The sequence below is a fragment of the Botrytis cinerea genome, chromosome 9 (assembly GCF_000143535.2).
Source record: "Botrytis cinerea B05.10 chromosome 9, complete sequence".
NCBI classification, from domain to species: Eukaryota; Fungi; Ascomycota; class Leotiomycetes; order Helotiales; family Sclerotiniaceae; genus Botrytis; species Botrytis cinerea.
The window spans coordinates 1889041-1903084 of NC_037318.1; the positions used below are offsets into that span (position 1 = coordinate 1889041).

At 42.4% G+C, this 14044-nt stretch overlaps 5 protein-coding genes across 5 annotated transcripts; 3 read left to right on the forward strand and 2 right to left on the reverse strand.

Annotated features, from left to right (window-relative positions):
- Window positions 1-895: 895 nt before the first annotated feature.
- Window positions 896-2172, forward strand: BCIN_09g05390 (hypothetical protein). The gene is made up of 2 exons (XM_024698305.1): window positions 896-1109; window positions 1174-2172. The coding sequence occupies exon 2, from the start codon at window positions 1372-1374 to the stop codon at window positions 1612-1614; it is 243 nt and encodes an 80-aa protein (XP_024551021.1). The 5' UTR covers window positions 896-1109; window positions 1174-1371; the 3' UTR covers window positions 1615-2172.
- An 805-nt stretch (window positions 2173-2977) lies between these two features.
- On the forward strand, window positions 2978-5049 carry Bcdao8. Its single transcript, XM_001546136.2, has 2 exons — window positions 2978-3416; window positions 3486-5049. The coding sequence occupies exons 1-2, from the start codon at window positions 3153-3155 to the stop codon at window positions 4671-4673; spliced, it is 1452 nt and encodes a 483-aa protein (XP_001546186.1). The 5' UTR covers window positions 2978-3152; the 3' UTR covers window positions 4674-5049.
- Window positions 5050-5074: 25 nt separating this feature from the next.
- BCIN_09g05410 (hypothetical protein) lies at window positions 5075-6121 on the reverse strand. Its single transcript, XM_024695228.1, has 3 exons — window positions 5913-6121; window positions 5828-5858; window positions 5075-5751 (listed from the first exon to the last, which is right to left on the reverse strand). The coding sequence occupies exons 1-3, from the start codon at window positions 5961-5963 to the stop codon at window positions 5093-5095; spliced, it is 741 nt and encodes a 246-aa protein (XP_024551022.1). The 5' UTR covers window positions 5964-6121; the 3' UTR covers window positions 5075-5092.
- A 31-nt stretch (window positions 6122-6152) lies between these two features.
- On the reverse strand, window positions 6153-8309 carry BCIN_09g05420 (hypothetical protein). Its single transcript, XM_001546134.2, has 3 exons — window positions 7633-8309; window positions 7083-7300; window positions 6153-6976 (listed from the first exon to the last, which is right to left on the reverse strand). Exons 1-3 carry the CDS (start codon window positions 8090-8092, stop codon window positions 6413-6415), a joined length of 1242 nt encoding a protein of 413 aa, XP_001546184.2. The 5' UTR covers window positions 8093-8309; the 3' UTR covers window positions 6153-6412.
- A 101-nt stretch (window positions 8310-8410) lies between these two features.
- Window positions 8411-14023, forward strand: BCIN_09g05430 (hypothetical protein). The gene is made up of 5 exons (XM_024695229.1): window positions 8411-8528; window positions 8582-8663; window positions 8717-9088; window positions 9142-11570; window positions 11621-14023. Exons 2-5 carry the CDS (start codon window positions 8622-8624, stop codon window positions 13065-13067), a joined length of 4290 nt encoding a protein of 1429 aa, XP_024551023.1. The 5' UTR covers window positions 8411-8528; window positions 8582-8621; the 3' UTR covers window positions 13068-14023.
- The last annotated feature ends 21 nt before the right edge of the window (window positions 14024-14044 follow it).

Consider the following 14044-nt stretch of genomic DNA (forward strand, 5'->3'; position numbering starts at 1 on the left):
AAGAAAAAACGATCTAAACTCCACTTTCACACTTGTGCGTCTTCTCCTCAGGGTTTCTTCCAAAAATATGCCTGTCAACCCCACGAAATTCCATGCCTTCGTACATATGCAAGGATACAAAACTGTTACAGTAGTAAGGCTGGAAACAGCTCAACAACACAACATAATCCGATATAGTACATAATCCAAGAAACTGGGGATTATGTTTTAGATTGGATGAGAATCAACGAGATGCAAACACAGCGAATGCAGTAGTATTTCTAGGGGCTTCCCTGTAAGAGAGTGACAATTCAACAATTTAGGAGTGTCCGGGGCACTCGGGTTCGAAAGGCTATACGCTATGCTAGTAATGCTAGTATGCTAATAGTATGGTAGTACGCCGGAGATTTGCACTTTTTGTTCTAATTCTTGCTGGTATAGTTGCAATTGTTTTTGCTTTATTGCTTCTACTATTCAATTTCCTTGGATTTGTTGCAGAAACCCTCGCATCGTAGGATGCCTCAGACCGAACATTGATCAAAGCCAGTAACGCACGCACAGCATCACGACCGAAACGATCCATAACCCTGGTTTGCTAAATTCGAACATTCTTAGATGAGACTGGGGTAAATACTAAATTGTGAGGCGGCTTCCCGAAGGGATGATTGTCTTGAATAATTTTCCTTTTCTTTTTCGGCTTTCCAATTAGCTGTTTCTTTGTCACCATATTTTTTCCCATCTGTGCTATGTATTTGGTAAGGGGGAATCATACCGGATACGATATGATTAATTTATCAAGGTTTCGTATGGTACTGTGTAGTAGCAGTGGATGCAAGATAAATTCATTCGTTTGCCCCCCTCTCAGTCGTTTAGTTTTTGTTTCATTCTTCATTACAATATCATTTTTCTGCAAGACTTGTTGATTATTTCTCTCTCCCATCTCACTCAGCCTCATCATCACTACACTATTTTTGCCTCATATCTGCGAGTGCGCCTGAGCAAAGCATCTGTTTCGTTGGAAAAGCGTCAAGTGTATCACCAACTTACCAACAATCAATCCATCCTTCCAGAAGGATCGTAAGCGCTTATCAACCTTCCCCATTCCCCCTATACAGGACCAACGCTTTCTGGTGCGTAGTAGCTGTCTTTCCCCATTATCTCCAGCCAACCCCAAACTGACCCCAGACTTACTAGCACACCTAAATTCTGGGGTAGTACCAGAAAATAATACATAAAGGTCCAAGGTCTCTCAACCTCCTCACCACATTCAAGCCGACCCTCACATCAACCTTTCGACCTTCACATACATCCGTCGTCTCCATCAGATCTCACCATACACCAATACTTCCTCATTCGAATATCAAGTCAAGTTAATCACTCACATCATTAAACATGCCTTCTCAATCATCAACCACTACAATGGCCGTGCCTGTTCCACGTCGCCGTCTATCTCCACTTCTTACCTCTTCCACCTTTGGCGAAGACGTCAGTTTCTATCTTGACACCGTCAAAGCGAACTCCAAGAATAAGACGCCATACATCTTCCACGAGAGCGAATATGCTCCACCTGCCCCACCTCCACCATCCCCAATCAACTTCCCCGCCGAAAGTTGGAGCCCCGCTTGTCGAAGATAGATCCTACTAGCATATTTACATTGGTAGTTTCATTCCAGGGGTGTACGTTAGCGCGCATGTAACCATATGAGGATGTAGATACATACATTCAATGCACCATGTTCGTCCGTGGTTACCTACCGCATTTTCATTTCGTCGCGTTTCGAATTTCGACTTTAGTTTCATCATACATGGAGCAACAATTTCTTTCGGGTTATTCATGGGTGGAAGGATATCGCAGATGGCAGACAGTTGCCGGTTCATCAAATGGAGTTACTTCATTATTCCTACGGCACTCTACACACAATCTCTGTCTCGGCAACAACAGCAGTAGGTGCAGTACCATGAATAGGACACCGCACACGCGTGCATTGGGATTTTTATCAGGAGTTTTAAAAATGGGAGGTTATTATAATGATTCATTAAATTCATTCTTTGGATACCTGGGCAGGATATGATGTTTTTAGTTATTAGGCTTTGCTTCTCTGGATTTGCTTTCGTACTCCTGGCATGAGCGTCTGTACATTTGGAGGAGTAAAGGGGTAGCATGGGATAGCATGGGATGGTATGGAAAGGAATGGAATGAAATGGTATTTGGATCCATAGTGGGACAGGGCAATGTGTACTCTATAGAGGTTCTTTTTAGGCAGGCCATGAATGAAAGAATTATCAAGCACCTCTTTTCCGCTTGACGTGCTGTGAAGGAATGCTCAATCCTGACGAAGAATCTCTAGGCTTTCTCCTTTCTGTTTACCACACCTAGGATGGGGACCTAGCATAGCTACATAATGGCCCTCATTTACCCCAACCCATCCCGAAAATGTTCCTTTCGACACTACCCCGAGTCTCACCCCACAAACTCACTATATGCAAATCCGGGGAAGTAAGGAATACGAACCATGCATGCGAAGAATCCAAACCTAAATCTAGATTGCAAATCTCATTACGATACTTTTTCTGATAATGGCTTGATAATGGCTTGATGTTAATATGAAGTAAATATGCACGCTAGCAGCATGAACCGAGAAAAGTTAAATGCAGTACCGAACCGGATACGGCTCGGGAGGAAACTGAAGAGAATGCGGCTATTTCGGGTTCATAAGCTTTTTGAGAGGGGAAATTGAGATTGTGTTAATCTAATTGTTTGACGCGAATGCGGAAGGTTCCGTTTTTAGCAAGTTTTTGACTTTGCCATCTTCGAGGACGATCAGACGAAATGGTTATATTTGTTGGAAACACGTGTTGCACGCACTAGTACTAGCTTGGAGAGCTGGTCCTCACTCAACCTCGTCCACACTAGTACAGGTTATCAGTTACACAATATCTAGGTACTTGGTGTTGACCTCATATCGCGGCTTGCTATACTGGGCATGTATAACCTGTAGGCCCACCAATCCAGAAGGTGGGGGAGATAGTGATGTGCACGTGATGGTACAAGATGGTACGTGATGGTGGGGGCACGACATGGGATGGGAGTACAACTTAACAAGCATTTCACTTCTCGGTTTCGTGCTCTCTAGAATTCCAATTGATCTCTATTCAATCGTTGATTTTCAATCATGACAGCTACAGATGAGATACCAGGTCAGGCAGGACTCCCATCTGTCAACCCTACTAAATCTTTCTGGCATAGCGAGCCGTCGAAGATCTTATTGGGTCACAGAACTACAGAGAGCCTTCCCACAAAAGCCGATGTTGTTATTATTGGGAGTGGAATTGCAGGGACTTCGGCCGCACATTGGTTAAGAGTGCATGATGATGGAAAAGATCTCAATGTGGTGATGTTAGAGGCGAGAGAAGCTTGTTGGGGAGCAACTGGTAGAGTGAGTCAGACGTTCTCTCGAGCCTAAAATCTGTCAATGTCTAGCCACTAACGAGAATACCAAATTCAGAATGGAGGTCATTGTCAGCCGCTTGTTTATGCTTCACCTCCAGAAGTTGGAGCTTTTGAAGTGAGAAATTATGAGGATATCAAATCTTTTGTGGCAGAAAATGATGTTCAATGTGATTGGAAATCATTATCCAGTTGTCACTCTTACATGTCAGAAGATCAGTTCCAGGTAGCCGCTAAAGCTGCGGAAGCCCTCAAGGATCTGGATCCAGCACTAGGCGATTTAGTTACCATTATCACCAAAGATTCTACCAATCCCTCATTATCGGACCTTCGAATTCCTACAGCAGCTGGCGCAATTGCAACATCCAAAGCCGCTTCACTCTGGCCGTATAAATTGGTTGCATGGGTTCTAGAAGATTTGATCTCCAAGAATGATTCCTCAAGCTCCCCAAAATTCAACCTTCAAACTTCAACACCCGTAACCGGGCTTCAAAAGTCTTCTTCGGAATGGATAATTCACACTTCTCGCGGCCAACTTTCAGCCCCCAAAGTTCTGTTGGCAATAAATGCCTACACATCACATCTTCTTCCCTCATTCTCTGATCTCATTACTCCCGTCCGTGGTGAGATGTCTTCACTTCTTCCCCCATTCTCCATGTCACCGGCCATAGAATCTCCAAATAAACCTTTAGAGTACTCTTACAGTATTATGGGGCATTTCGGTCAGAATATAAACCGAGATGATTATCTCGTCCAACGACCTTTTTTCTCCACATCCTCATCACAAAAAGAATCCGGAGGTGAACTGATGTTTGGCGGTGGTCGTCAATTTGCTGCACAAGCTGGCTTGGGAGTCTTCGATGATTCATCTATTGATCCTCCTGCTGCGAATTATCTCCGTCGAGAGCTACCCCGTACACTCAATCTTCACAATAATGAAGAAGAGCTCGAGGCTACTTATGAATGGAGTGGGATTATGGGATTTAGCAGGGATAATTGGCCTTGGGTGGGAAATGTGACTGAGAGATTAGGAGGTGGAGAGGGCTTATATGTTTGTGCTGGTTTTACGGGACATGGGATGCCGACGGCGAGATTGAGTGCTAAGGCAGCTATAGGCTTAATGATGGGGGATGAGATAGACAGTATTGATTTACCTGAGAGGTATATATTAAGTGAAGAAAGAGTTAGAAAGGCAAGACAGCTGGATGTGGTTGGCGTTGCAGATGAGAAAGGTGGATTCTGCTAGAGTGGTGGTTGTGGTTTTCGGATGCGAATTCATGATCTGTGGTGTTTAACCTCAATTTGTTGTCTCCTCATTTTTATTCATACTTTCTCTCTTCTTTTTAATTTATATTTGATTGTTATTTCTTTCCTTTGTTACATAAACAGATGGACGTTTTAAGATTGTTTCTAAAGCCAGATTCTTCGTTTTTTTATTATGAACCATTTTCATGACTACTGCAGAATTTTTGTTGTTCGCAGAAGTTATAGGCACTCTTGGAAATCATTATCATCGCGTTAATTAATCTTCACTACATCGGATTATACGAGAGATTTACTCTAGTAGTTTTATAAAGATTAATTCTTGCATTGGCATCTGAGAAAAAATAACGCAACCCCCATAACAAAAAAGACTTTCATAGTCCATGAGCAAACTTCCTTCGCTCAATATTTCATTTCCATGGATATCTTGTCAGATAACTCGATCTTGATGAAAATTTCCTCAGTAGGTTCCTCCTTGATGATTTCTTCCTTGGAATTCTCTTTCTTGACATTCTCCTGCTCGATTGCCCCCTCTTCAACATTCTCCTCCTTAATATCCTCCACACCGTTATCCCGCATTACACGCTTCAATTCATCATCCACCCAAACATTATATTCCGAGTACTGTCCCTTATCCTGCAACCTCTTCCGTTCCTTCTCCAACCACTCTCCATACCACAACCCCGTTTTCCACTCCAAATAAATTATCTCGTCCCACGCAACCTTCTTGACTCGCTCCCAATGCTGACGTCGAATAACACTATTGATTCGACATTCTAATGTATCCAGATACTCCTGCACTACCTCTTGATTATATCGCATAATCAAAGTACCGAGACTGGGAGCCGCGACATAGCCCAAACAGTCGCGAGTCTCGCGATAAATCAATTGGCCGGAGAAGTTATATACAAGTCGCGCGTTCATCTTTTCGGGGCTGTAGGCGAATTCTCGCTGTAGAGGTATCCAACGTCTCTGTCCATTGGTGTTGATAAATAGTTTCCAGGATCCGTAGGCATAGCATTGTGAGCCGTCGGGATTGAGGTAGTAGTAATGACCACATTCTTAAAATTGGTTAGTTGTGGAATGTCCTGGAGACAGCTAGTTGCGGGAAGTGCTTAAAGAGAATGTGGAACAAACCGCCAAAACTGTAGTATTTGACACAATTCTGCTGCAAAAATATTAGACTGTGATAAGAAGTGGGGGGGGGATCTGGAGGTAGTACTTTGGTCTTGAGTTTGTCTGGAGGTATATCCATGAAATAGGCTAGGGACATCGTGATATCAGATAGATTTTAAGTGACTCTGAGTGAGGTTTGAGAGACCGTCGCGAAGGTTCAGTGAGGAGATTTTAGGAAATTGAGTCCTGAGAATTCTTATTCCAGTAGGACTGAGTGCTTAGGATATTAAATGTTTGAGCTAATTAATTGTTTTCATAGTGAATAATGAGTTTTTTTTTGTTTTTTTGAGTGGATGATAGTGAATTGGATGAACATATAGCTTTGAGAAAAACAAGATGCGAGAGTGTGTTTGCGAGGAAGATTCTTGAAGATGGTTGATTGCAGTATTGACTCCTTTGCGTGCACTTTCACAGCTCTTTCGAGCTTCCAAATCCTGAATCTTTGAAATGAAACGAGACAATCAGATGCGTTTCGCTTTTTGATAAGTTCATCGTATTCTGGCCCAGAAACCTGTGAAGACCTTTCGCACCACACTACCCACATTTCTACAAAGACCTAATAACTTCTTCTACCGAAATCGGTTCTTCTTCTACTTTCGCCAACCTTCTCTTCAAGACACTTACCTTTTCCTGAGTCTCTTTAATTTCCTCTTCCTTAGAATGCGCCTTCCCCTCTCCTCTCCACCATTCCAAATTCCCCTCCTCCCTCTTAATTTCATTCTCAAAATGCTTCCTCCACGCTTTCACCATTTCTGCTCTTTCTCCTTTCCAATCCCCATGATCAGCTATAGCTTTTTCTAGCAATTTGTTTGCTTCATTGACTAATTCTCTTTTATCCTCGAGAGTATTTTCTAACATTAAAATGTCTTCGCGGTCTTTGTCAGGATCACAATCCCACACTCCCATACGCACACGCCTAGAATGTGAATTTAGAGATTCTGTGACGTTATCTAGATTGAGCTTTTGATATATTATATCAGAAGCAGAGTCACACGCGTGGCGTTTTATGGTCAAAAACTCGCACCAGCGGGCGTGGATAGAGTCGAAGCTGGTGCCGTTGAAGTTATGGGGCCAGCCGCAGGTTCGGAAGAGGAGTCTTAGATCTTCGTACTAGATGCTGTTAGAAAATCACATAAGAGAACTTCAAGAAAGAAAGAAACGGCGGAAAGGTTATATTGATGTTAAGTGCGCAACATTTGGAAAAGAAAGCAAATACCTCTTCATCCCATTCCGATAACATTCTACGGTCCTCGGAGCTTGGAATCCATTGAAGTTTCAAAAGTCTATTGGTGAAATCTTCGAAGAGTTCTTTGGCGTGGCGGCTGGGAAGATGTTCATGGGAATTGAGATTGAGACTTCGGAGACCCTCGGGGAAGTTATGTACGCCGGGATCTTCGCTACGACCGGAATCTTGGCCTTCCATTGTTATGTGACCTAGTTTGAGTTAGTATAAACCAGCGGATCTGAACTGATATTTAGAAAAGTAAAGGGAAAAGATAAATGCATGTATTCAGGTCAAGTGAGAAAAGATCTGCGGGGCAGTGCAACGAAAGTATTTGAGTGGAATGCTTTTAGTCGACGGTCCGAAGAATGATATCGCGGTTCTTTCAGCGTTATGATTCAGTGGTACTTCATGCTAAAACTTCGAAAGCTTTGTTCAGAATTTCGACTTATCTAGTTCTCGCATTGAGGACAACCGCTCGCGACCTTGTACAACAAGAGACTCAACGATGTAGGATATACTAATGTCAACTTGGAACTCTCACCATTTCTCGTATCAAGAAACATCATAGTTCCATGATTTCCACATTCATTGATACAGATTTCCCAAGGTCTCATGTACTCCCCGTTCTCATCATCAAATCCGCCTTCGGGAGAAGCAAATCCCGGATCTCGGCTCTGCATCAACACATCCAGACTCCTCATATCGGCAAAACTTCCACCAAGGATAAACTCATCTTCATTGCTATAGCCCTCAATATATGGCAGGGCTTGAAGGAGTTCAATGGCTTGTGGTTCAAGGTCAAAGCTCTTTGCGAGATCCACGTCGATGGGAGGATCGTGGGGTGCATATTTGATGTAGGAGGTGGGAAAGTAACGCATTTTGGCGAGAAGTTCGTAGTATTGCGTTATAAGAGTCACTATCTCCTGTTGATCATAAACTCCATTTTTCTCGGGCAGGCCATGCAAGGCTATGCCGGGGAGTGTTTGCATTTGATAAGACATGACATTCGAATTCGGAGGAAAGCTTGGAAATGGGATTGATGAGATGAGAAGGAAAGAAAGAGAATGTGAATGGTGGCATTATACTGATGGATCGAACTAATAGATCCTTATTTATATAAATTAGATGCACTATAGATACCACCTCGCGAAACTTCCCCTTTCTAGGTGGCTGCCTACCACAAAAGGTGGAGCAGAATATTAAACATGAAGTTTTGTCACATGTGAGAAATCAATCACATGATAAGATTACAACCTCATTGAGAATTCTGCCCATCACACCGCCTAAACATGCGACTCTAGCCATTAGCAAAAGCAACAGAATCAAATTGCGTTTGTTTAAACACAATTTCTTGATGCTCTCGCCGGCTGACTGCAAAGAAAGAAAGAAAGCTTTGAGGCTATTGATTTACTGAGTTACTCAATGTTTAGGAGACTGGTTTGCATAACTTCAATCCACATGTGACATTCATTTATTAATGAGTTTCATAGAATCTTCCCTGCTGGATACTCAACCCACTATACCGCCGCAATGTACTTCGTGTACCAAAACAGTGGAATCGGACTCATCAATGTTCGTTCGTGAGGTGTTATTCATCAGAGCTTGCTCCTGAAAGGACAACTCAGTCTCCTACTACGAGTAATTGGTTATTTGAAATTCCTCCAGAATCCACTTCACCAAGCAAACTTGGAGTGCCTCTTCCACCTATAGCTGTCTTTTCGAAAGATACGATTGACTGGAAAGCTGTAGAAAAAATCTTCATTAAACGCCCGAAATTAGCTAAAAGTCTTATTGGACATGGTGATACCGGATTCAGTACGGTTGCTTTCCTTGCTTCTCTGAATGCGGCCATATTGTGTAAAGCGCACTGTGTTTTCGAATATGAAAGCCATAGTTATTTTGCAACGGATGGCCAGAGACTTCTCACAAAATGCAGCCTTAATTTCAACCCTCCTGATGAATCTCCTTTAAATACTGTTGGTTTATCAACCAAAAAGGCAGGTTCATTCTTGCAAGTAAATCGGACAGTGTTTCTAACCAACAGCTCTAGTGGTTAGCCAGAGGAGTTGCACTTTTGCAAATTTTGCCCATTCTTGAAGAAAAACAACTATTAGATGACTTGTTATCCCTCATCTCACCAAAGTGGGTTTCCGAAACGGAACAAGAGAAGCCGGTTCATGATGTTCAATCCACACAAACTCAACCGATAATGCCAATCGCGCCAACAGAGACAAAATCAATTCCAGATGCCTCATTAAAACCCAAAGAAGAACCACCGGTAGAGCCGAACTCAAAGTTAACAAAAAAACCGAAGGTGCTCACACCAAATCATGTTGCCACGCGTGAGGTTTTCAATTATGCAGCAAAATATCTACATGTCCCGGAATACACTCTCACTTACCAAAAAGTTTCTAAAAAAGAACTCTCGAACAATCCCGCTACATCAAAAAAGCCTACAACTCCAAAAACGAGTTTCACTGTCACCATATCTTTGCCTGAACATAGTATCTATGCAACCGCAACTAGCTTCGACCTCCCGCTCACGGAGGCTACGGCTTGTGCAGAGTTCAAAATGGAAACTGAGAAGCACCATATTGCAAACAACATACCTTCTCATTCATTGGAAGGACCAATCCTTTTAACTACCGCAAATGTGAGAAATTTCATGGATTTTTACAATGACTACAATGACAAAGTAGTCATTCGGATAGATCGCAAGGGTGATCTTTTCAAGAGTCAAGCCTTTATCAGGAATTCTAATACTGCTGCTCTTGAAACACTTGGTCCGATCCTTGAGAGAAGCAGTTCTCGTGACCTCGAAACGTTGACTCTCCTAGTTGCTGCAGTCACAATAGTCAAGCAAAAGCCTCAATTACTCTTGGATTATCTGAGAAGTCTGGATGGAAGAATTGGAAAATACGTGGGAAAAGCTCTTCCTATGGAGCTCGAACTACACCAGAGTAGTCTGAGCTTAATGCAACGCACGGTAGAAACAACCACAAAGCTAAATTCATCAACACTACGTACTGACGAATTCATGGACCATGGTGTTCCTCCCTTGATGGATTATCGCGAAAACTCCTTCAAGTATTCTTATGGCTGGAGATTTAAACAACGTTCCCGCGATTTATCGAAGTGGTTTTATAAACGTTCGCACAAACAGCAATACTCGAAGTTGCTTCCTTTAAAGCAAAGTTCGTCTGAAGTATTGAATCACATTGAAAGTAATCAATTCTCTATTTTGATCGGAAAGACAGGGAGTGGAAAGACGACTCAATTGTCTCAAATCATTTTGGATGACTATATTCGTACAAAACGTGGCGGAAAATGTAGGGTCATCTGTACGCAACCGCGAAGAATAGCCGCGAAGTCAGTGGCAGAACGTGTTGCTGAAGAACGTGGCCAAAAATTGGGTGATCAAGTCGGTTACAAGATAGGCTTTGATGCTAGACTCCCCAAACCTTGCGGAAGCATCACATATTGTACCACAGGAATCATCTTGCAACAATTAATACACCATCCGGATGCTATACTTGACAACACATCACATCTTATTATTGATGAAGTACATGAGAGAGATCTTGATATCGACTTTCTTTTGACAATGGTTAAAAAGCTTGTGAAAGAGAGAATTGAAACCGGAAAACCCACACCAAAAGTGTGCTTGATGAGTGCCACCGCCGACGCCGAGATGCTTCAAGAATATTTCGCTTTCAAAGATGGAATCCGAGAAATTACCTGCCCAGTTCTGCATGTGGAAGGTCGAGCTTTCCCTGTCGAAAAATATTATCTCGAAAACATATTGGATACTTTCAGAGAAACATATCCAACAGGTCATCCTATCTGGGATCTTCTCGACTCAAACAAGAATAAAGTTTATTTGAAAAGTGAAGAGCGAGTCAAGAAAACTGATTTAATCATGAACATTGAGAACGAGCAGCCTAAATCGGTGATCAAGTGGGACAGCCATGAAGATGATCCCGATAGTCTACAAAACCAGATTGTAATGGACACTTTGGAGGGGCAATTACCTATTGATCTGGCTGCTATTATGATTGCGCACATAGCGAGCACTACAGAAAATGGCGCGATACTAGTTTTCCTGCCAGGCATACGAGGTATCAATATCATTGAAAACAATCTGAAGGCGCAATGTGTTTTTGATACAAACTTCAATGACGAAAATAAGTTCAAGATCTTGAAATTACACTCGTCTACTGCAGATAAACACCAAGAAGCCTTCAAGCCAGTTTCTCCAGGCTGTCGAAAGATCATTCTAGCCACAAATGTTGCTGAAACCTCGATTACTATCGACGATATTCAATATGTTGTGGATACTGGAAAACACAAGGAAGAAAATTTTCATCAAATGTTACGAATTTGGTCGCTGCCTTCCAAATGGATTAGCAAGTCAAGTGTGAAACAGAGGTCAGGTCGAGCAGGTCGTGTTCAAAACGGTAGTTATTATGGTCTCTTTTCGTGAGTCATTCCTTCAAATACTTTCACTTTTCAATATTGACATAACGCAGAAAACGTCGCTATGATTCACTTAGAAAAACTCCTCGTTCAGGAATGAGTCGCGTCGATTTGCAGAGCACCTGTCTCGCAGTTAAAATTCTCGGTTACAATGAATCTATTCAGGATTTCTTAGCGAGCGCTCCAGAGCCTCCGTCACCGAAAGCAATACAGTCAAGCATTGAGGATCTTCAAACACTTGGGGCACTCACCTCTACAGAAAAAATAAATCCTCTAGGTAGATTGATTGGAATACTACCTCTGAGACCCCCACTTGGCAAAATCGTAATCCTCGGAATACTTTTTCGCTGTCTAGATTCAATGATAATTTTAGCAGCCTTGGACAATATCATACTTCAAGTACGTCCACTAGAGATGGAAGATGAATCCGATGCGGCAATGAGAGGATTTGCAAGGACATCCAAAAGCGATCATGTCGCCGTGCTCAATGCTTTCCGTGCGCTGCGCCATCTGGAAGAAGTTGATGGTCGCGAAGTCATGACCTCATTTGCATACCAGAAATTTCTTAGTGTGGCAAGTTATGATATAGTAAAGCGAAACATAACTTTAATCCAACAAGCGCTTCGAAGAAATATTTCAGTGCTAAACCAAGAAACTCAAGGCGTGGCCGAACTTGGTCAAAAGTTTGGCGGAGAGATACTGAATGAGAACTCAGATCAGGATGAATTAATAAGAGCACTTCTTGTACAAGGCTTGTATCCCCACATTGGTGCATGGAATAATTACGAAACCAAATATCAAATTGTCGCCAACGAGAAAGTATTCGTCGATGTACATCCGTCTTCTATCAATCACCCTTCACAGCGGCCTAACTTGAAGGTTGAAGGCATCGCATCTTTATCAAAAGGCAATGCCCAGCTGTTATCCTTTGATAAGCTCACTCTCTTAAGCAATAAAAACCTTGTTATGCAACGCACAACTGCTGTAACGCCTTTTATGGTATCTTTATTCGGCGGGACGCTGAATCGGAGTGCAGATGACGCAGAACAGGTCGAAGTAGATAAGTGGCTTCGATTCAATGTGCGGAGTATAGACAAATTGAGAGGCGCAGAGGGTGTTGCGGGACAAACCCTCATACATTTCAACAAGGCATTGCGACAGCTAGAGAATTATTTTTTTCACAAATTGGCCAATGGTGAATACGTGGTGGATGACAAATTGTCTCGTGATTTCGCAAAAGCTTTGAAGGGAATGTTGATCACGGAACAGGATATCAATAGAGTTGTAGAAGAGGACGAACTCGACCTTGCTATGGACCTACGCAAGTTTTGGAATCGATCCAAATCTCCACTTGATGAGATACCACCAAAGGAGTCCAAGGAGTCCGTGCCAAAGATCTCACTACTCGAAGAAATAGAACATGATGAAGAAGATTCTTACGGATCTTTTTTGGAATTAGTGGAAAGTGCCTTGGAAGGACCCATCACCACTAAACTTTAATCGGAAGCAACATCTTCCTCCTCACAACCAAAGAAAGCGATGGTGTTGAATCAAAGAATTCCAAAAATTCTACTCCTTCAAGGGCTATGCCTAGATCCAAGTCTCCAAACAAAGGTCGAAATACTGGAAATGCGCCTCCCAAAGACCAGCTCCGGAGCTCGAAACCCCCTCCCTGAGAGAACCCTGAAAATACGAAACCCAATCGCTTATTACACGACATATTTAAAAGAGTATGGAGATCAAATTAGCGAAAGTCGAGGAGTTTCTCCACAACACGTCTTAACATCCTCCCTTTATATCTCAAACCCCACCTTCATCGAGAACAATCATCCAGAATATCACACCCCGGAGATCCATGAACAGCACTCCTTCCACTACTTTTGATGCGACCGAACGCGGCTCACGCCGATATCGAAAGACCAGACAATTGTTTGCGAATCATTCAAGTAGTCCTTCCTTCTCCAGCCCAGCCGCTCTCAACATTTTCCATCATGATTCCAGCCGCCCTAAATATCAACGATGCAGAAATCAAGCACGAGTGATTTCTCCAGGATGGAAAAAAAAAAACATGGTCCATAAATTCTCAGAAGATGTAACTAGCCATTAACTAGAGACGACTTTACAAGAATCCTAGAGTTTCTCCTACATGTGATCGCAGATACAATCTACATTCTACAATCTACAATCAAACATGCCTCAATCCTCCACCAATCTATAAAATCTCTCTATCTCTCCACCACACTATGAATCCACAAGCCTTGCTGAAACCCCAGATTCTCCTGTGATTGAAACCTCGATTTCTTTAGGGAGATGACGAAATCTTCCCTAAGCATATATATATATATAAACTCCATTCCTACCAGGTGTCAATTCGGGGGAAAGCGCTGCTCGTAACTTTATGTATTTTTGTAAATCGATGGTTATAACTTAATCAAAACTTAACCGTGTAGATTATATTTTTTCTTTTTTTTGTTTCT